Below are 24,097 nucleotides of genomic sequence, written 5' to 3'. Positions count from 1 at the left end.
TATATTCTAAACTATTATATTATATTCTGAACTATTATATTCTATTCTAAACTATTCTATTATATTCTGAACTATTATATTATATTCTGAACTAATATATTCTAAACTATTATATTATATTATATTCTGAACTATTATATTATATTCTAAACTATTATATTATATTCTGAACTATTATATTCTATTCTAAACTATTATATTATATTCTAAACTATTATATTCTATTCTAAACTATTATATTATATTCTAAACTATTATATTATATTCTGAACTATTATATTATATTCTGAACTATTATATTATATTCTGAACTAATATATTCTGAACTATTATATTATATTCTGAACTAATATATTCTAAACTATTATATTATATTCTGAACTATTATATTCTAAACTATTATATTATATTCTGAACTATTATATTATATTCTGAACTAATATATTCTGAACTATTATATTATATTCTGAACTATTATATTATATTCTATTCTAAACTATTATATTATATTCTGAACTATTATATTATATTATATTCTAAACTATTATATTATATTCTGAACTATTATATTATATTCTGAACTAATATATTCTGAACTATTATATTATATTCTGAACTAATATATTCTGAACTATTATATTATATTCTGAACTATTATATTATATTCTGAACTATTATATTATATTCTATTCTAAACTATTATATTATATTCTGAACTAATATATTATATTCTATTCTAAACTATTATATTATATTATATTCTGAACTATTATATTATATTCTATTCCAAACTATTCTATTATATTCTGAACTATTATATTATATTCTATTCTAAACTATTATATTATATTCTATTCCAAACTATTCTATTATATTCTAAACTATTATATTATATTCTATTCTGAACTATTATATTATATTCTGACCTATTATATTATATTCTGAACTATTATATTATATTCTGAACTATTATATTATATTCTGAACTATTATATTATATTCTATTCTGAACTATTATATTATATTCTGAACTATTATATTATATTCTAAACTATTACATTATATTCTGAACTATTATATTATATTCTGAACTATTATATTATATTCTGAACTATTATATTATATTCTATTCTGAACTAGTATATTATATTCTGAACTATTATATTATATTCTGAACTATTATATTATATTATATTCTGAACTATTATATTATATTCTAAACTATTATATTATATTCTGAACTATTATATTATATTATATTCTGAACTATTATATTATATTCCAAACTATTCTATTATATTCTGAACTATTATATTATATTCTATTCTGAACTATTATATTATATTATATTCTGAACTATTATATTATATTCTAAACTATTATATTATATTCTGAACTATTATATTCTATTCTAAACTATTCTATTATATTCTGAACTATTATATTATATTCTGAACTATTATATTATATTCTATTCTGAACTATTATATTATATTCTAAACTATTATATTATATTCTATACTGAACTATTATATTATATTCTATTCTAAACTATTATATTATATTCTATTCTGAACTATTATATTCTATTCTGAACTATTATATTATATTATATTCTAAACTATTATATTATATTCTATTCTAAACTATTATATTATATTATATTCTAAACTATTATATTATATTATATTCTAAACTATTATATTATATTCTGAACTATTATATTATATTCTAAACTATTATATTATATTCTGAACTATTATATTCTATTCTAAACTATTCTATTATATTCTGAACTATTATATTATATTCTGAACTAATATATTCTAAACTATTATATTATATTATATTCTGAACTATTATATTATATTCTAAACTATTATATTATATTCTGAACTATTATATTCTATTCTAAACTATTATATTATATTCTAAACTATTATATTCTATTCTAAACTATTATATTATATTCTAAACTATTATATTATATTCTGAACTATTATATTATATTCTGAACTATTATATTATATTCTGAACTAATATATTCTGAACTATTATATTATATTCTGAACTAATATATTCTAAACTATTATATTATATTCTGAACTATTATATTCTAAACTATTATATTATATTCTGAACTATTATATTATATTCTGAACTAATATATTCTGAACTATTATATTATATTCTGAACTATTATATTATATTCTATTCTAAACTATTATATTATATTCTGAACTATTATATTATATTATATTCTAAACTATTATATTATATTCTGAACTATTATATTATATTCTGAACTAATATATTCTGAACTATTATATTATATTCTGAACTAATATATTCTGAACTATTATATTATATTCTGAACTAATATATTCTGAACTATTATATTATATTCTGAACTAATATATTCTGAACTATTATATTATATTCTAAACTATTATATTATATTCTATTCTATTCCAAACTATTGGGTTTTCAATGTGGTTTCAGTGGGGTTTTCAATGTGGTTTCAATGGGGTTTTCAATGTGGTTTCAGTGGGGTTTTCAATGTGGTTTCAGTGGGGTTTTCAATGTGGTTTTCAGTGTGGTTTCAATGGGGTTTTCAATGTGGTTTTCAATGGGGTTTCAATGGAGTTTTCAAGCTTTTGGGGGTTTTCAAGCTACTGAATCTGGTGGGTAAATGGATATGGTCTCAAATAGGCCTAGTGTAGCATCACTATTAGTCAAATCAAGTTTTATTTCTCACATATGCATAGTTAGCAGATGTTAATGCGAGTGTAGCGAAATGCTTGTGCTTCTAGTTCCGACAATGCAGTAATAACCAACAAGTAATCTAACCTAACAATTTCACAACAGCTGCCTTATACACACAAGTGTAAAGGGATGAAGAATATGTACATAAAGATATATGAATGAGTGATGGTACAGAACGGCATAGGCAAGATCCAGTAGATGGTATAGAGTACAGTATATACATATGAGATGAGTAATGTCGGGTATGTAAACATGTAAAAGTGGCATTAGCTTGTTTGATTGCCTTGCGAAGGGAATAGCTACACTGTTTGTATTCGGTCATGTTTCCGGTCACCTAGTCTCTCTAGACAGACGGGTTGCTTGACTAATTTACAACACTCCAAGGTCTGGGATATCCCAGACTACATCACTATCAGTAGTTATCAGTAGCTAACTGTCCTACTGAGGAAAGATTATTGGACGAGTGTGAACATAGGCGACAGAGAGAGTTTCCTTCCAATATATTTTTGGGGCATCAGTCTCAGCTCTATTCTTTTTAAATCCAGGTCACATTGCGATTCAGTTTATTAATTTATAAGCAGTTGAAACAATAACAAGTTTTCCCTGCCAATGTTTCAGTAAAAAGCTGAGGGCTGGAGAAATCTAACCGCTCTAAAATGCATAGACAGAGTTATTGATACAAGGACTGACAATCCATGATGCCTCATGGGTAACTATATATAACTATATATAACTATAAATATAGTTATAACCATGTTTTGAAGTGTTGTTTGTGTGTTTGTTTAATTAACTTTATTTACAAATATTGGAGTAAAACAAGTTTACATTTATAGATTAGAGATTAAGATAACTTTATTGGCCAATTGCACAGGTCCAACCAAAATGTGACTTCTGCTTTCAACCCCTCCTAAAGACACATATACAGGTTTTGGAGAGCTGTGTGCGGCCTTTGTGGGGGTTTAAGTGCCTTGCTCAAGGGCACAATATGGTATCTAGGATTTCATACCAGCATGGCTACCTGGGTTCTGATGGAGGACGACAATTGACGGCATTTATAAATCCTATTCTTCAAGAATCCTTAAGTCCAGAAATGGATGTAGCAGCTGTTTATCGCCCCGTTAAACTTAACCTATGACCTGAGCCATCACCTTATGTATTACTGCCCCCCCACCCCACCCAGACATCCTTAGAAAACACACACAAAAAAAATTGCTGTGAGCAGCAATGAAAGGGGTTCACAGGATGACAGAAAGGATCACAAGATCAGTTGGAGAACAAACCAAGCGCTCTATCATGTCGAAATGATCTTCGTTTCATGTGCAATCAGTGAAATCTTTACCACGTTTATCTCTCAGTACCACAAGGACGTCCGTGATAGGGATGACACGCTTCACGTTGATAGGTCAGTGTGGAGTGGATTTACAGTGGTTTAAAAAAAGGACACATGGCACATGCCACATCTGGTGTCATATGGTTCATGAGAAGATCTTTGGAGAGTATTTTTTGTTGTTGTTGCATATTGTAGCATATTAGTGTATGTGCTAATATGTATAGAGTGGCCATCTTTGAATGAATCAACATTATTTCCTCCAACTCTTCAGGGACTATTGTGATGAGTCCAAAGACCACATCTGGAGTGAATCTGCCTTCTAGTCGATGAGAAGTTTTGTGAATATTTTCAGCCTCAGCGTTAGTAAACACACAGTGACATGGTTCACCCTTTCCTATTGTGGAATGGATGTAAATGGACACGTAAATTTCCTGACTTATCAACAACTCAGCCATCTCTTAACCAATCCCTCAGTTATCCTCAAATTAAGTTTAAGAGATGTACCGTAGTCCGAAAATCCTAATTTTGCTGTTAATTTGGAGTTCTTCAAAAGGTTTTCCCCAAAAAATTTCAAGATGGAGGAAAATTTATCCTGACCGATCTTATGGGTCCTTTCCCCAGCATGAGGAAATTCACCTACGTACACATTTCATATGAGGGTTTAGGTGAGACTGCTTATAATAGTGCCCTCTGTAGGCCAATCGAATGCCATTCAATTTTGACCAAGTTAATCATTTCCTCTAGTTTCTGTGTTCCAAATTAGAAAAAGTAATTTGGCCATCTTAAAAAACAAGAACATTGGTGAACCTCTAATTATACCTCTAATTACACAACACACATGTCTCCTAGCCTGGGCCACGCATTCATTCTGTCCCTTACTGAGTCAGTTATATAAAATGAAATACAGTTATTTTTTTATACAAATGAAAATAAATAAATACTAACAAATCAGGTCTGAAAACTAAAATAAAATTAAACTGATCTCCAAATAATTGTTTATTTTTATAGACACACACACACACACACACACACACACACACACACACACACTATTAATATAGAAACAGCAGAATGAAACACTCTTCTCAAATCACCTTCTGCCTATCTGGAAATACATACCGAGACAATGGTCCACGAACAAGACACTGACTTAGTATTTCTCTCCATTGACAGGTGGATAGGTTGTTCTTCCTTGCTCTGATTGGCTGACTATAGACTTTATAAGTCCCAGCATTAGATACTGCAACACATCGGCATCGCAGCCCAGGCAGCCGAATCTCCAAACGAAGCCATCTGTGCAATGCATTATTAATAGCAATACCTGTGAATTACCTGTGTAATCCACCTGCTCGCTGCAGCCTCTTGATCAGTCTTCCTGGAGAGACATTTCTTAACTTGTATTTGACAGCCGTGGCACAGCTTGCATGGACTGGAATTCTGGCACCGACATTGATTAGGCCTGATGGGCCAGGGACTTGAGGAGAGGAGGTAGGGGTGTGTGTGTGTGTGTGTGTGTGTGTGTGTGAAAAGGTTCTTTCCTGTTTTATAATTTGACAACATTAGAAAATAGAGTTTAATAATGAGACTAATAATCATCTCAAAATAAATGATAATTAAAAGACCTCCGGGTGTCAACCTGGTACCTGAGAGACAGGATATGAAACCAACCGCCTCGTGTTATATAATATATGCTATTTCACAGACGGGATCCTCCAAATCATTTAGCCATTTTTTTGCTCGAATTAAACCCCCAAACCTGGTCCATACAGCACCATGCTGTACCTACTGATCTATACAGCACCATGCTGTACCTACTGATCTATACAGCACCATGCTGTACCTACTGATCCATACAGCACCATGCTGTACCTACTGATCTATACAGCACCATGCTGTACCTACTGATCTATACAGCACCACCCTGTACCTACTGATCTATACAGCACCATCCTGTACCTACTGATCCATACAGCACCATTCTGTACATACTGATCTATACAGCACCACCCTGTACCTACTGATCTATACAGCACCATCCTGTACCTACTGATCTATACAGCACCATCCTGTACCTACTGATCCATACAGCACCATTCTGTACATACTGATCTATACAGCACCATGAAATACAGCACCATGCTGTACCTATTGATATATACAGCACCATGCTATACAGCACCATGCTGTACATACTGATCTATACAGCACCATGAAATACAGCACCATGCTGTACCTATTGATATATACAGCACCATGCTATACAGCACCATGCTGTACCTATTGATCTATACAGCACCATCCTGTACCATCCTGTACCTACGGATCCATACAGCACCATGCTGTACCTACTGATCTATACAGCACCATGCTGTACCTACTGATCTATACAGCACCATCCTGTACCTACTGATCTATACAGCACCATGCTGTACCTATTGATCCATACAGCACCATGCTGTACCTACTGATCTATACAGCACCATGCTGTACCTACTGATCCATACAGCACCATGCTGTACCTATTGATCTATACAGCACCATGTTGTACCTACTGATCTATACAGCACCATGCTGTACCTACTGATCCATACAGCACCATGCTGTACCTACTGATCCATACAGCACCATGCTGTACCTACTGATCCATACAGCACCATGCTGTACCTACTGATCTATACAGCACCATGCTGTACCTACTGATCCATACAGCACCATGCTGTACCTACTGATCTATACAGCACCATCCTGTACCTACTGATCCATACAGCACCATGCTGTACATACTGATCTATACAGCACCATGAAATACAGCACCATGCTGTACCTATTGATATATACAGCACCATGCTATACAGCACCATGCTGTACCTATTGATCTATACAGCACCATCCTGTACCATCCTGTACCTACTGATCCATACAGCACCATGCTGTACCTACTGATCTATACAGCACCATCCTGTACCTACTGATCCATACAGCACCATGCTGTACCTACTGATCTATACAGCACCATGCTGTACCTACTGATCCATACAGCACCATGCTGTACCTACTGATCCATACAGCACCATGTTCTACTGTTAGTTAACCTGTTAATCTGCTGCTCTCTCCTCCAGCTAACCTTAGTGTTGATACCACCTGTCCCCAACGTCTGTTTAATCTGCCGTATATACTGTGGGTGTAACATCTGCTTCCAGCTCACAACCTCAAACACCTAGATCCCCTGAACACAGCTCACTCTCCAACTCACAGCCTCAAACACGTAGATCCCCTGAACACAGCTCACTCTCCAGATCCCAATAACCTGAATTCTAATCACCTGTTCACACACCTGCATGTCATCATCACACACTATTTAGTTCAGTTCTTTGCATCCCATCACTGTGAGTTTTTTGTTTTGATTCACACTTCTAGTCGGAGCTCTGTTTTTCCCCTTGATTTACTCCTGCCGTGTTTCATAGTTTTTGCCTGCCTCACTAACGATGCCTTTTCCCTATTCCCTGTTATCTACCTATTACCTGCCTGTACTTTAGTCTATCGGATTCCCTGTTATCTACCTATTACCTGCCTGTACTTTAGTCTATCGGATTCCCTGTTATCTACCTATTACCTGCCTGTACTTTAGTCTATCGGATTCCCTGTTATCTACCTATTACCTGCCTGTACTTTAGTCTATCGGATTCCCTGTTATCTACCTATTACCTGCCTGTACTTTAGTCTATCGGATTCCCTGTTATCTACCTATTACCTGCCTGTACTTTAGTCTATCGGATTCCCTGTTATCTACCTATTACCTGCCTGTACTTTAGTCTATCGGATTCCCTGTTATCTACCTATTACCTGCCTGTACTTTAGTCTATCGGATTCCCTGTTATCTACCTATTACCTGCCTGTACTTTAGTCTATCGGATTCCCTGTTATCTACCTATTACCTGATCTCCCAGACTACATTATTAGTCTTTTCCCTGCCTGTACTGTTACCTTCTGCCTGCCCCTGGACCCAGCTACCTGCCTTCTCCTGTGTATGACCTTCTGCCTGCCCCTGGACCCAGCTACCTGCCTCCTCCTGTGTATGACCTTCTGCCTGCCCCTGGACCCAGCTACCTGCCTCCTCCTGTGTATGACCTTCTGCCTGCCCCTGGACCCAGCTACCTGCCTCCTCCTGTGTATGACCTTCTGCCTTCCCCTGGACCCAGCTACCTGCCTCCTCCTGTGTATGACCTTCTGCCTGCCCCTGGACCCAGCTACCGGCCTCCTCCTGTGTATGACCTTCTGCCTGCCCTTGGACCCAGCTACCTGCCTCCTCCTGTGTATGACCTTCTGCCTGCCCCTGGACCCAGCTACCTGCCTCCTCCTGTGTATGACTTTCTGCCTGCCCTTGGACCCAGCTACCTGCCTCCTCCTGTGTATGACCTTCTGCCTGCCCCTGGACCCAGCTACCTGCCTCCCCCTGTGTATGATCTTCTGCCTGCCCCTGGACCCAGCTACCTGCCTCCTCCTGTGTATGACCTTCTGCCTCTCCCTGGACCCAGCTACCTGCCTCCTCCTGTGTATGACCTTCTGCCTCTCGCTGGACCCAGCTACCTGCCTCCTCCTGTGTATGACCTTCTGCCTGCCCCTGGACCCAGCTACCTGCCTCCTCCTGTGTATGGCCTTCTGCCTGCCCCTGGACCCAGCTACCTGCCACCTCCTGTGTATGACCTTCTGCCTACCCCTGGACCCAACTACCTGCCTCCTCCTGTGTATGGCCTTCTGCCTGCCCCTGGACCCAGCTACCTGCCTCCCCCTGTGTATGACCTTCTGCCTGCCCCTGGACCCAGCTACCTGCCTCCTCCTGTGTGTGACCTTCTGCCTACCCCTGGACCCAGCTACCTGCCTCCTCCTGTGTATGACCTTCTGCATGCCCCTGGACCCAGCTACCTGCCTCCTCCTGTGTATGACCTTCTGCCTGCCCCTGGACCCAGCTACCTGCCTCCTCCTGTGTGTGACCTTCTGCCTACCCCTGGACCCAGCTACCTGCCTCCTCCTGTGTGTGACCTTCTGCCTACCCCTGGACCCAGCTACCTGCCTCCTCCTGTGTGTGACCTTCTGCCTACCCCTGGACCCAGCTACCTGCCTCCTCCTGTGTATGACCTTCTGCCTACCCCTGGACCCAGCTACCTGCCTCCCCCTGTGTATGACTTTCTGCCTGCCCCTGGACCCAGCTACCTGCCTCCCCCTGTGTATGACCTTCTGCCTGCCCCTGGACCCAGCTACCTGCCTCCTCCTGTGTATGACCTTCTGCCTACCCCTGGACCCAGCTACCTGCCTCCTCCTGTGTATGACCTTCTGCCTGCCCCTGGACCCAGCTAACTGCCTCCTCCTGTGTATGACCTTCTGCCTACCCCTGGACCCAGCTACCTGCCTCCTCTTGTGGTCCTTTACAAAGATACACCTACTGCACCCAGCGCTTGAAACCAGCTCTCTGTCTCCCATCGTTTTCATTACAGTGTTCCTGTAGCACAGTGCTGAGCTTAGCCAAATGTCATTTGTTGAGGAGACAGGGAGCGTGAGTGTGAGTGTGTGGAGACACTGTGTGAGCGTGCTCATGGTGGCTTGGATTTGAGAAGCTGTGTGTGAATGTCTTTCTGCTCTGCCTGCCATTAATATGTATGAGCTGCTTCCTGATTTAGACATGACTCGGTACAGTGGCCCGTTCTTGGAAAGATGTGAACAGAGCGTTACAGGAAAAGTGATGGTTTTGTCTGTTACTGACTGAAAGATAAAGGAGGTAGAAGAGACAGACAGGAGAGATATACGAGGTAGAAGAGACAGACAGGAGAGATATACGAGGTAGAAGAGACAGACAGGAGAGATATATGAGGTAGAAGAGACAGACAGGAGAGATATAGGAGGTAGAAAAGACAGACAGGAGAGATATAGGAGGTAGAAGAGACAGACAGGAGAGATACGAGGTAGAAGAGACAGACAGGAGAGATATAGAAGGTAGAAGAGACAGACAGGAGAGATATAGAAGGTAGAAGAGACAGACAGGAGAGATATAGGAGGTAGAAGAGACAGACAGGAGAGATATAGGAGGTAGATGAGACAGACAGGAGGGATATAGGAGGTAGAAGAGACAGTAACAACAGGAGAGATACGAGGTAGAAGAGACAGTAACAACAGGAGCGACAGTAGATTCAATGAAGATGGTCGAAATAGTGGACAGTAAAAATATTAAATCAAATTGTATTTGTCATATGGGTGTAGACTTTACAGTGAAGTCCTTCCCAACAATGCAGAGTTTAATAGTAACACAAGAGGAATAAAATACACAAGACTGGAGCTATATACAGGAAGTACCAGATCAATGTAGAGCTATATACAGGAAGTACCAGATCAATGTGGCGCTATATACAGGAAGTACCAGATCAATGTAGAGCTATATACAGGAAGTACCAGATCAATGTGGAGCTATATACAGGAAGTACCAGATCAATGTGGAGCTATATACAGGAAGTACCAGATCAATGTGGAGATATATACAGGAAGTACCAGATCAATGTGGAGCTATATACAGGAAGTACCAGATCAATGTGGAGCTATATACAGGAAGTACTAGATCAATGTGGAGCTATATACAGGAAGTACCAGATCAATGTGGAGCTATTTACAGGAAGTACCAGATCAATGTGGAGCTATTTACAGGAAGTACCAGATCAATGTGGAGCTATATACAGGGAGTACCAGATCAATGTGGAGCTATATACAGGAAGTACCAGATCAATGTGGAGCTATATACAGGGAGTACCAGATCAATGTGGAGCTACATACAGGAAGTACCAGATCAATGTGGAGCTATATACAGGAAGTACCAGATCAATGTGGAGCTAAATACAGGAAGTACCAGATCAATGTGGAGCTAAATACAGGATGTACCAGTACCAGATCAATATGGAGCTAAATACAGGAAGTACCAGTACCAGATCAATTTGGAGCTAAATACAGGAAGTACCAGTACCAGATCAATGTGTAGCTATATACAGGAAGTACCAGTACCAGTACCAGTACCAGTACTGTGGAGCGTTCTCCACTCTCTCTCTGCTCTGTAGCTGAGCCGTTCTCCACTCTCTCTGCTCTGTAGCTGAGCCGTTCTCCACTCTCTCTCTGCTCTGTAGCTGAGCCGTTCTCCACTCTCTCTCTGCTCTGTAGCTGAGCAGTTCTCCACTCTCTCTGCTCTGTAGCTGAGCCGTTCTCCACTCTCTCTCTGCTCTGTAGCTGAGCCGTTCTCCACTCTCTCTCTGCTCTGTAGCTGAGCCGTTCTCCACTCTCTCTCTGCTCTGTAGCTGAGCAGTTCTCCACTCTCTCTCTGCTCTGTAGCTGAGCCGTTCTCAACTCTCTCTGCTCTGTAGCTGAGCCGTTCTCCACTCTCTCTGCTCTGTAGCTGAGCCGTTCTCCACTCTCTCTCTGCTCTGTAGCTGAGCCGTTCTCCACTCTCTCTGCTCTGTAGCTGAGCCGTTCTCCACTCTCTCTGCTCTGTAGCTGAGCCGTTCTCCACTCTCTCTGCTCTGTAGCTGAGCCGTTCTCCACTCTCTCTCTGCTCTGTAGCTGAGCCGTTCTCCACTCTCTCTGCTCTGTAGCTGAGCCGTTCTCCACTCTCTCTCTGCTCTGTAGCTGAGCCGTTCTCCACTCTCTCTCTGCTCTGTAGCTGAGCCGTTCTCCACTCTCTCTCTGCTCTGTAGCTGGGTGAGATGTGTAAATAGTACAAAAGGGAAAATAAATGTAAATAAGTGTTGTATTTACAATGGTATTTGTTCTTCACTTGTTACCCTTTTCTCTCTCTCTCACTCTCTCTCTCGCTGCTCTGTAGCTGAGCCCTCTGCTCTCTGCTCTGTAGCTGAGCCCTCTGCTCTCTGCTCTGTAGCTGAGCCCTTTGCTATCTCTCTCTAATCTGCTGCTGAACCCTTCTGCTCCTTATGTCTCTGCTCTGTAGCTATAAACCCTTCTGCTCTCTCTCCGCTCTGTAGCTATAAACCCTTATGTTCCCTCTCTGCTCTGTAGCTGAACCCTTATGCTCTTTTCTGTTCTGTTACTATAAACCCTTCTGTTCTCTCTCTGTTCTGTAGCTATAAACCCTTCTGTTCTCTCTCTGCTCTGTAGCTATAAACCCTTCTGTTCTCTCTCTGCTCTGTAGCTATAAACCCTTCTGTTCTCTCTCTGCTCTGTAGCTATAAACCCTTCTGTTCTCTCTCTGCTTTGTAGCTATTAACCCTTCTGTTCTCTCTCTGCTCTGTAGCTATAAACCCTTCTGTTCTCTCTCTGCTCTGTAGCTATAAACCCTTCTGTTCTCTCTCTGCTCTGTAGCTATAAACCCTTCTGCTCTCTCTCTGCTCTGTAGCTATAAACCCTTCTGTTCTCTCTCTGCTCTGTAGCTATAAACCCTTCTGTTCTCTCTCTGCTCTGTAGCTATAAACCCTTCTGCTCTCTCTCTCCTCTGTAGCTATAAACCCTTCTGTTCTCTCTCTGCTCTGTAGCTATAAACCCTTCTGCTCTCTCTCTGCTCTGTAGCTATAAACCCTTCTGTACTCTCTCTGCTCTGTAGCTATAAACCCTTCTGTTCTCTCTCTTCTCTGTAGCTATAAACCCTTCTGTTCTCTCTCTGCTCTGTAGCTATAAACCCTTCTGTTCTCTCTCTGCTCTGTAGCTATAAACCCTTCTGTTCTCTCTGCGCTCTGTAGCTATAAACCCTTCTGTTCTCTCTCTGCTCTGTAGCTATAAACCCTTCTGTTCTCTCTCTGCTCTGTAGCTATAAACCCTTCTGTTCTCTCTCTGCTCTGTAGCTATAAACCCTTCTGTTCTCTCTCTGCTCTGTAGCTATAAACCCTTCTGTTCTCTCTCTGCTCTGTAGCTATAAACCCTTCTGCTCTCTCTCTGCAGCTATAAACCCTTCTGTTCTCTCTCTGCTCTGTAGCTGAGCCCTTCTGCTGTGGTGTGTGCTGGCGTCAGAGCGCTCAGTACCTCCCTCGCTCGCTCAATCACTCACTGCTCCTACCGCAGTGGCAGCCTCCCCCCTCCGCTCTGTCCTCTCTCTCACACACACAATGCGGCTCAGCAGCACACACAGCCTGGGCTCTTACTCTCCTCATTCATCACCGGTATGGTCGCTCTGTTCTGCTCTTTACCACAGTCGCTGATATAGACTCACCGAGCTACCGCCCAGCCGATTTCTCACCTTCTCTCTCTCTCCTTCTCACCCTTTCTCCCCCTCTCCGCACTCTCTCTCTCTCTCTGTCTCTCTCTCTCTCAGAAGGACTAATGGAGTGGACCACCATGTAGACAGTCTGCAGCCAGAGACAGAAGAGAAGCTAGAAGCTGCAGAATGGGAACATAACCTCTGGAGCGGCTCCTTGATTGCTGCCATGAAAATAAGCGCACTGAGAACAGAAGGGATGTTATTATCTTGTGGACGGTCCTCTGCTCCTCTCGCTGGTCTAACTTGCTTCTCTTAGTGTTCTCCTGGATGGTCGTGTGGTTATACGGTATTTTCTCCACGTCGCTCACTTAGGGAACTGTCTGCATCTCAAACCGAGGATTTAGATGTTTCGCCCTCTGTCCGTCCGCGGGTGCTGCAGCATCACGGCTCTTTCTCTCTGACCTAGAGATCTATCGTCTGGGTTTCTCCGGTATCACCGGGCACATTCCAGTGTCATTCATCCCTCTCTCTCCCTCTCTCTCTCTCGCTTTCTCTTTCCCTTTCTTCATTTTAAGAATCTCTCTTTTTCTCTCAACCTACACGACTCATTGAGTTTTGTTTCTGCGTCAAGATACTGAGCAGCTAGTCAAGTCACCATGGGGGACCTGACGAACAGTGATTATTACGCTAAGAACCAAGGAAACGATGTCAGCAGTAACCACGAGGGGGGCTTTGGGGTCTCGGTCATGGAGCTGCGCGACCTCATGGAGCTGAGAGGCAGCGAGGCGGTGGTTAAGATCCAGGAGGAGTACGGGGACATGGACGGGCTCTGTCAACGGCTCAGAACATCACCCACAGAAGGTGAGTCACACGACTTCACACCGGCCTCCGGGCTCTCTCACTCTATGTGTGTGTGTTTTAATGGCTGTGTGTGTTTTTAATGGCTGTGTGTGGGTGGGTGGGGGGGGTCAAACCCAGCAAGTGTTAAAGAGGTGTTTTATAACACTGGAGAATATGATATTCCCATATGATGCAGTGCATGACATGTATGAGTTAGAATTAGGTCACTTACACAATGTCTACGATTAAAACGCTAGGTCTACGATTAAAATGCTATGTCTACGATTAAAACGCTATGTCTACGATTAAAACGCTATGTCTACGAATAAAACGCTATGTCTACGAATAAAACGCTAGGTCTACGATTAAAACGCTAGGTCTACGATTAAAACGCTAGGTCTACGATTAAAATGCTATGTCTACGATTAAAACGCTATGTCTACGATTAAAACGCTATGTCTACGATTAAAACGCTAGGTCTACGATTAAAACGCTAGGTCTACGAATAAAACGCTATGTCTACGATTAAAATGCTATGTCTACGAATAAAACGCTATGTCTACGATTAAAACGCTAGGTCTACGATTAAAACGCTAGGTCTACGAATAAAACGCTATGTCTACGATTAAAACGCTATGTCTATGATTAAAACGCTATGTCTATGATTAAAACGCTGTCTACGATTAAAACGTTATGTCTACGATTAAAACGCTATGTCTACGATTAAAACGCTATGTCTACGATTAAAACGCTATGTCTACGATTAAAATGCTCTGTCTACAATTAAAACGCTATGTCTACGATTAAAACGCTATGTCCACGATTAAAATGCTATGTCTACGATTAAAACGCTAGGTCTACGAATAAAACGCTATGTCTACGATTAAAACGCTATAGCTACGATTAAAACGCTATGTCTGTGATTAAAACGCTATGTCTATGAGTACAAAAGCCCTCAGCCACTAAGTCATTTCAACAAGGACTGAAAAATTGGTTGTGTACTGAAGTAGTGTAGTCCTAAAACACTGGACAGCATAAGCAATGTTATATCGAGTATATCAATTCTGTAACTAGAAGCACAGATCCCAGAAGAGCGTTTGAAAAGCCTAAAGATACTGTTATATAAACATGTCTTAAAACACAGTACAGCATATCCATCCACTACTGGCACACCCACATGATGTGTATGACACCATGAGCACTTAAAACACACATTTGAATGACAGTTATGAAATGCCTCCGTGCTGTGCTGTGGTTAGCTCCTTGCCTGATGACCTCCGTGCTGTGGTTAGACCCTTGCCTGACGACCTCCGTGCTGTGGTCAGCCCCTTGCCTGACGGCCTCCCTGCTGTGGTTAACCACTTGCCTGTTGACCTCTGCGCTGTGGTTAACCCCTTGCCTGACGACCTCCGTGCTGTGGTTAGCCCCTTGCCTAACGACCTCCATGCTGTGGTTAACCCCTTGCCTGACGACCTCCGTGCTGTGGTTAGCCCCTTGCCTGACGACCTCCATGCTGTGGTTAGCCCCTTGCCTGATGACCTCTGTGCTGTGGTTAGCCCCTTGCCTGATGACCTCTGCGCTGTGGTTAACCCCTTGCCTGACGACCTCCGTGCTGTGGTTAATCCCTTGCCTGACGACCTCCATGCTGTGCTGTGGTTAGCCCCTTGCCTGACGGCCTCCGTGCTGTGGTTAGCCCCTTGCCTGATGACCTCGGCGCTGTGGTAAACCCCTTGCCTGACGACCTCCGTGCTGTGGTTAACCCCTTGCCTGACGACCTCCGTGCTGTGTTGTGGTTAACCCCTTGCCTGACGACCTCCGTGCTGTGGTTAACCCCTTGCCTGACGACTTCTGTGCTGTGCTGTGGTTAGCCCCTTGCCTGACGGCCTCCGTGCTGTGGTTAACCCCTTGCCTGACGGCCTCCGTGCTGTGGTTAGCCCCTTGCCTGACGGCCTCCGTGCTGTGGTTAGCCCCTTGCCTGACGGCCTCCGTGCTGTGGTTAGCCCCTTGCCTGACGACTCAAACTGAATTGTCCCTCTGCTGCATGTTCGCTACGTTCTTCAGTCTGATACTCGTCGAAGTCGTTTGTGGTGACGTCAAAAAGAGGGTTGTTGTACAAAACAAAGTCATCAGTGATTTGGATGATCTCTAACCAATCAGAGTATCAAAGCCAATGCCGGACTTTCAAAAACACTGCTATACCCAAGTGTGTTCTGGCTCTTGGCCAAACACCACGGTTTCTGGGACCAATCAGACGGTCTAGAAATCATAAGGGACGGATCAGATCCAGACTCATCGAGGAGAGAAGAAACTAATGTCTGTCGTGTAGCATAACGTTTGGCCGTAGCAAGGAGTCTGGGTGGCCAGGCAACTTTGCCCCCTGTTAGTGAGCAAGGAGTCTGGGTGGCCAGGCAACTTGGCCCCTGTTAGTGAGCAAGGAGTCTGGGTGGCCAGGCAACTTTGCCCCCTGTTAGTGAGCAAGGAGTCTGGGTGGCCAGGCAACTTTGCCCCCTTTTAGTGAGCAAGGAGTCTGGGTGGCCAGGCAACTTTGCCCCCTGTTAGTGAGCAAGGAGTCTGGGTGGCCAGGCAACTTTGCCCCCTGTTAGTGAGCAAGGAGTCTGGGTGGCCAGGCAACTTTGCCCCTGTTAGTGAGCAAGGAGTCTGGGTGGCCAGGCAACTTTGCCCCCTGTTAGTGAGCAAGGAGTCTGGATGGCCAGACACCTTTGCCCCCTTTTAGTGAGCAAGGAGTCTGGGTGGCCAGGCAACTTTGCCCCCTGTTAGTGAGCAAGGAGTCTGGGTGGCCAGACACCTTTGCCCCCTTTTAGTGAGCTAGGAGTCTGGGTGGCCAGGCAACTTTGCCCCTTTTTAGTGAGCAAGGAGTCTGGGTGGCCAGGCAACTTTGCCCCTGTTAGTGAGCAAGGAGTCTGGGTGGCAACTTTGCCCCCTGTTAGTGAGCAAGGAGTCTGGGTGGCCAGGCAACTTTGCCCCCCGTTAGTGAGCAAGGAGTCTCGGTGGCCAGGCAACTTTGCCCCCCGGAAGTGAGCAAGGAGTCTGGGTGGCCAGGCAACTTTGCCCCCTGTTAGTGAGCAAGGAGTCTGGGTGGCCAGGCAACTTTGCCCCCTGTTAGTGAGCAAGGAGTCTGGGTGGCCAGGCAACTTTGCCCCCTGTTAGTGTGCAGGGACATTGCTTTCGTTAGACATTTCCAGAGCCAGCCACTTCCTCTCTCTCTCCGTCTCTCTAAATTAAATTCAAAGGACTTTATTGGCATGGGAAACATATGTTAAAAATTTTTATTGTACCTTTATTTAACGAGGCAAGTCAGTTAAGAACAAATTCTTATTTTGAATGACGGCCTAGGAACAGTGGGTTAACTGCCTGTTCAGGGGCAGAACGACAGATTTGTACCTTGTCAGCTCAGGGATTTGAACTTGCAACCTTTCTGTTACTACACTCTAACCACTAGGCTACGCTGCCGCCCCCCACACATTGCCAAAGCAAGTGAAATAGTTTATTTCACTTTTTATTATTATCTATCAGAAATGAACAGTGAACATTACACTCACAAACGTTTCAAAGGAATAGAGACATTTCAAATATCATGTTATGGCAATAAACAGTGTTGTAATCATGTGACGCAGGTGGTATAGCATGGTGTTTGTAATGCTAGGGTTGTGTGTTCAATTCCCACGGGGAACCAGTATGGAAAAGTACAGAAAATGTGTCTGCACACTACTGTCAGGCACTCTGGATAAAAGCCTCTGCTAAATGACTGAAATGTAAGTAAGAACAGAAATATGGGTTGTATTTACGTAGGCAGTAGAGGAGGGGACTAAGCACACACTCCTGAGGAGCCCCTTGTTGAGGGTCAGCATTGTGGAGTTGTTGTTGCCTACCCTTACCACCTGGGGCTGGCCAATCAGGAAATCCAGTTGCAGAGGGAGGTGTTTTTAGTCCCAGGGTCCTTAACTTAGTGATGAGCTTGGAGAGGACTATAGTGTTGAACGCTGAGCTGTAGTCAATGAACAGCATTCTCACGTAGTTACTTCCCCTCTTGTCCAGGTGGGAGTTGGGAGTGAGATTGCATCATCTGTGGATATATTGAGTTGTTTTGCCAATTAGAGTGGGCCTGGGATGATGGTGTTGATTAGTGCCATGACCAGCCTTTTAAAGCACTTCATCATTACATATTTGAGTGCTTCAGGGCGATAATAATTTAGTCAGGTTATCTTTGGTACTCTTGGGAACAGGAACAATGTCTTGAATAACGTTGGGATTACAGACTGGGGCAAGGAGAGATTGAAAATGTCTGTGAAGACACCTGCTAACTGTTAACCTGTTTAAACGTTTTGCTCATATCGGCCACGGAGAGTCGAGATCACACAGTCATCTGGAAAAACAGGGGCTTTCACGTAAGGCACAGTGTAATATTCCTTGAAGCACAAAAGGTATTTAGCTGGTTCTGGAGCATCTCGTGGTTCCCCCTTGTAATCCGTGATCCGTCTGCAAGCCCTGCCACATACGACTAGTGTAGTAGCCGATGTAATAGAATTACACCTTCCTCCTATATTGTCCTTTTGAGGGGTTTGATGTCTTGTTTGGGGTCGTAGTGGGATTGCTTGTACGCGTCGATGTCTGTAGACTTTAGCTCAGCACATCTGTTGCCTGTAATCTATGGTTTTTGGTTTGGATACGTTCTTATAGTCGCTGTGGGGACGACATCGTCTATGCACTTATTGACGAAGCGCGTGACGGTTATGGGGAACTTCTCAGTGTTATGGGATGAATCCCGGAACATATCCCAGTCTGTACTAGCAAAACGTGTAGCCTTGCGTCTGCTTCGTCTGACCACTTCCCTATTGAACGCATCACTGGTACTTCCTGTTGGAGCTTTTGTTTGTAATTAGGAAGCAGAATAATGTAGTCATGGTCAGATTTGCCTAAGGGAGAACGAAGCAGTGCCTTGTGGGTAGAATAAAAGTGGTGTAGAGTTTTAGCTCCCCTAGTGGCGCAGGAGACAGGAAGTGAGGTAGGACGGTTTTATGTCTCACAGGGTGAAAGTCTCAACCCACCAGAAACGCTGCCTCTGGGTGAGCGGTTTCGTTTTTGTTTATGGCTCCATACAGTTCGTTGAGTGCCAGAGTGGTGTTGGCTTGTGGGAGGAATGTAGACATCCGTGATAATTACAGATGAGAACCCTCTTGGTAGATAACAGGGTCTACAGTTTACCATGAGGTATTCTATATCAGGTAGAGGTCTACAGTTTACCATGAGGTATTCTATATCAGGTAGAGGTCTACAGTTTACCATGAGGTATTCTATATCAGGTAGAGGTCTACAGTTTACCATGAGGTATTCTATATCAGGTAGAGGTCTACAGTTTACCATGAGGTATTCTATGCCAGGTAGAGGTCTACAGTTTACCATGAGGTATTCTATGCCAGGTAGATAGAGGTCTACAGTTTACCATGAGGTATTCTATATCAGGTAGAGGTCTACAGTTTACCATGAGGTATTCTATGCCAGGTAGAGGTCTACAGTTTACCATGAGGTATTCTATATCAGGTAGAGGTCTACAGTTTACCATGAGGTATTCTATGCCAGGTAGAGGTCTACAGTTTACCATGAGGTATTCTATGCCAGGTAGAGGTCTACAGTTTACCATGAGGTATTCTATATCAGGTAGAGGTCTACAGTTTACCATGAGGTATTCTATATCAGGTAGAGGTCTACAGTTTACCATGAGGTATTCTATATCAGGTAGAGGTCTACAGTTTACCATGAGGTATTCTATATCAGGTAGAGGTCTACAGTTTACCATGAGGTATTCTATATCAGGTAGAGGTCTACAGTTTACCATGAGGTATTCTATATCAGGTAGAGGTCTACAGTTTACCATGAGGTATTCTATATCAGGTAGAGGTCTACAGTTTACCATGAGGTATTCTATATCAGGTAGAGGTCTACAGTTTACCATGAGGTATTCTATATCAGGTAGAGGTCTACAGTTTACCATGAGGTATTCTATATCAGGTAGAGGTCTACAGTTTACCATGAGGTATTCTATGCCAGGTAGAGGTCTACAGTTTACCATGAGGTATTCTATGCCAGGTAGAGGTCTACAGTTTACCATGAGGTATTCTATGCCAGGTAGAGGTCTACAGTTTACCATGAGGTATTCTATATCAGGTAGAGGTCTACAGTTTACCATGAGGTATTCTATATCAGGTAGAGGTCTACAGTTTACCATGAGGTATTCTATGCCAGGTAGAGGTCTACAGTTTACCATGAGGTATTCTATGGCAGGTAGAGGTCTACAGTTTACCATGAGGTATTCTATGCCAGGTAGAGGTCTACAGTTTACCAGGAGGTATTCTATATCAGGTAGAGGTCTACAGTTTACCATGAGGTATTCTATGCCAGGTAGAGGTCTACAGTTTACCAGGAGGTATTCTATATCAGGTAGAGGTCTACAGTTTACCATGAGGTATTCTATATCAGGCAGATTAAAGAGTCTACAGTTTACCATGAGGTATTCTATATCAGGTAGAGGTCTACAGTTTACCATGAGGTATTCTATATCAGGTAGAGGTCTACAGTTTACCATGAGGTATTCTATATCAGGTAGAGGTCTACAGTTTACCAGGAGGTATTCTATATCAGGCAGATTAAAGAGTCTACAGTTTACCATGAGGTATTCTATATCAGGTAGAGGTCTACAGTTTACCATGAGGTATTCTATATCAGGTAGAGAGAGGTCTACAGTTTACCATGAGGTATTCTATGCCAGGTAGAGGTCTACAGTTTACCAGGAGGTATTCTATATCAGGCAGAGGTCTACAGTTTACCAGGAGGTATTCTATATCAGGCAGATTAAAGAGTCTACAGTTTACCATGAGGTATTCTATATCAGGTAGAGAGAGGTCTACAGTTTACCATGAGGTATTCTATATCAGGTAGAGGTCTACAGTTTACCAGGAGGTATTCTATATCAGGCAGATTAAAGAGTCTACAGTTTACCATGAGGTATTCTATATCAGGTAGAGAGAGATCTACAGTTTACCATGAGGTATTCTATGCCAGGTAGAGGTCTACAGTTTACCATGAGGTATTCTACATCAGGTAGATTAAAGAGTCTACAGTTTACCATGAGGTATTCTATATATGGTGAGCAACATCTAGAGATTTCCTTCAAATAGGAAGCAGCACATCACTTGTTATTTATGATAAAAACGTATCTTCTCCACCTTTCCAGTTCCCCAGACGCTGTCGTCCGATCCCCCAAAAAAGTAATTGTAAATATAATGAAAGTCACTATATATCAAAGTTGGGTTGGAAGTAGTAAGATGTTGCCCTTCTCTGTCAGCGTCATCCTGTCATACTAGAGTATGTTGTCCTGTCATCCAGCTCTCATCAACTCTACCGCTATATAGCATGTTGTCACGTCCTCCAGCTCTCAGCTACTCTACCGGTGATAGATGCTATATAGCATGTTGTCACGTCCTCCAGCTCTCAGCTACTCTACCGGTGATAGATGCTATATAGCATGTTGCCCTGTCATCCAGCTCTCAGCTACTCTACCGGTGATAGATGCTATATAGCATGTTGTCACGTCCTCTAGCTCTCAGCAACTCTACCGGTGATAGATGCTATATAGCATGTTGTCACGTCCTCCAGCTCTCAGCTACTCTACCAGTGATAGATGCTATATAGCATGTTGTCACGTCCTCCAGCTCTCAGCTACTCTACCGGTGATAGATGCTATATAGCATGTTGTCACGTCCTCCAGCTCTCAGCTACTCTACCGGTGATAGATGCTATATAGCATGTTGTCCTGTCATCCAGCTCTCAGCTACTCTACCGGTGATAGATGCTATATAGCATGTTGTCCTGTCATCCAGCTCTCAGCTACTCTACCAGTGATAGATGCTATATAGCATGTTGCCCTGTCATCCAGCTCTCAGCTACTCTACCAGTGATAGATGCTATATAGCATGTTGTCACGTCCTCCAGCTCTCAGCTACTCTACCGGTGATAGATGCTATATAGCATGTTGTCACGTCATCCAGCTCTCAGCTACTCTACCGGTGATAGATGCTATATAGCATGTTGTCACGTCCTCCAGCTCTCAGCTACTCCACCAGTGATAGATGCTACATAGCATGTTGTCACGTCCTCCAGCTCTCAGCTACTCTACCGGTGATAAATGCTATATAGCATGTTGTCACGTCCTCCAGCTCTCAGCTACTCTACCGGTGATAGATGCTATATAGCATGTTGTCACGTCCTCCAGCTCTCAGCTACTCTACCGGTGATAGATGCTATATAGCATGTTGTCACGTCCTCCAGCTCTCAGCTACTCTACCGGTGATAGATGCTATATAGCATGTTGTCACGTCCTCTAGCTCTCAGCAACTCTACCGGTGATAGATGCTATATAGCATGTTGTCACGTCCTCCAGCTCTCAGCTACTCTACCGGTGATAGATGCTATATAGCATGTTGTCACGTCCTCCAGCTCTCAGCTACTCTACCGGTGATAGATGCTATATAGCATGTTGTCACGTCCTCCAGCTCTCAGCTACTCTACCGGTGATAGATGCTATATAGCATGTTGTCACGTCCTCCAGCTCTCAGCTACTCTACCGGTGTGGTTATGCGTATGTTTGTGTTTTTGTGTTTGTGGTTAGCGGGCCCTGTATGTGGTGGTGATGTAATTCCATTAAGCCATATGTTGTGACCACAGAAATATGATCTGGGTTATTCTCCTGACATGTAAACCAATCTGTCAACATGCTTGGTCTCAATTGGGTCCTGACTGCTTTTTCTAGTGTATCCCTTAATACTGAGACCTAGTAGGTCTGCCCTCCAGGCCACCCCACCCCTCCACCCCCACCTCCACCCCACTCCACCCACCCCAGCCCAGTTCATCCCAGCCCAGCTCACCCCACCCCAGCTCATTCCAGCCCACCCCACCCCAGTTCACCCCAGCTCAGCTCACCCCAGCCCAGCTCACCCCACCCCAGTTCACCCCAGCTCAGCTCACCCCAGCTCAGCTCACCACACCCCAGTTCACCCCAGCTCACCCCACCCCAGCCCAGTTCACCCCAGCCCAGCTCACCCCACCCCAGTTCACCCCAGCCCAGCTCACCCCACCCCAGCCCAGCTCACCCCACCCCAGTTCACCCCAGTTCACCCCAGCCCAGCTCACCCCACCCCGGCCCAGCTCACCCCACCCCGGCCCAGTTCACCCCACCCCGGCCCAGTTCACCCCACCACTTAGAAAAAGGGTTTCAAAAGTGTTCTCCGGCTGTCCCCATAGGATAACCATTTTTGGTTTCAGATAGAACCCTTTTGGTTCTAAAAGGATTCTACCTGGAACTATCTTTGGAAAGGGATCTATATGGAACCTAAGAAGGGTTCTACCTGGAACTATCTTTGGAAAGGGATCTATATGGAACCTAAGAAGGGTTTTACCTGGAACTATCTTTGGAAAGGGATCTATATGAAACCTAAGAAGGGTTTTACCTGGAACAAAAAAAGGGTTCTTTAAAGGCTTTTCCTATGAGGACATGAACCCTTTTAGGTTCTAGATAGCACCTTTTTTTTATCTAAGAGTGTAGCACCACACCTGTCCCACTTAAGATAACCACATGCTGTATACTGTATAACCATCATAGTGCTTCAGACTGGTCTCATAGACTCCACGTAACATAGTAATCGAAAATCCGGGACTTATTTTTCAGTCTCATTACTGAAATCTATTTCCCTTGCCCAAAATTGTATATCTTTATGCCTTTGTCTGGGGATTTTTTTATTTTTTTTATCCATAACTGTTATAGAGGTCTACTGTCCTCTCTAGTTAACCAGTTTGTTGTCTTGTTTTATTAAATCAGAAGTTATTATCCTGGGTGACCTAAATTACTGTTGGGGAAATTCAGGCTTCAGACACCTAAAAGACATGTGTAATGATCTGACCCAGCTGGTGACTAA

At 42.9% G+C, this 24,097-nt stretch overlaps 1 protein-coding gene and 1 long non-coding RNA gene across 8 annotated transcripts in view; one reads left to right on the top strand and one right to left on the bottom strand.

The window, feature by feature from the left end:
- Positions 1-24,097, bottom strand: part of LOC149976510 (uncharacterized) — a 989,396-nt gene that overhangs the window by 191,800 nt on the left and 773,499 nt on the right. The gene's annotated exons all lie outside the window — the stretch shown is intronic.
- LOC110504360 (plasma membrane calcium-transporting ATPase 2) overlaps positions 12,925-24,097 on the top strand; it is a 181,472-nt gene continuing 170,299 nt past the window's right edge. For 2 of the 7 annotated variants that reach the window (XM_090206507.1, XM_090206508.1), the window contains exon 1: positions 12,925-14,132. In XM_090206507.1, coding sequence (XP_090062633.1) covers positions 13,928-14,132 — 205 coding nt within the window. In that variant the 5' untranslated portion in view covers positions 12,925-13,927. The remainder of the gene's footprint in view (positions 14,133-24,097) is intronic. The other 5 variants (XM_090206504.1, XM_090206505.1, XM_090206506.1 and 2 more) reach the window with 5 other exon arrangements.

The sequence above is a fragment of the Oncorhynchus mykiss genome, chromosome 17 (assembly GCF_057628025.1).
Source record: "Oncorhynchus mykiss isolate SJ-2025 chromosome 17, ASM5762802v1, whole genome shotgun sequence".
Taxonomy (NCBI): Eukaryota; Metazoa; Chordata; class Actinopteri; order Salmoniformes; family Salmonidae; genus Oncorhynchus; species Oncorhynchus mykiss.
The sequence above is the reverse complement of the archived record's forward strand: the minus strand, read 5'-3'. Positions and strand labels throughout refer to the sequence as shown.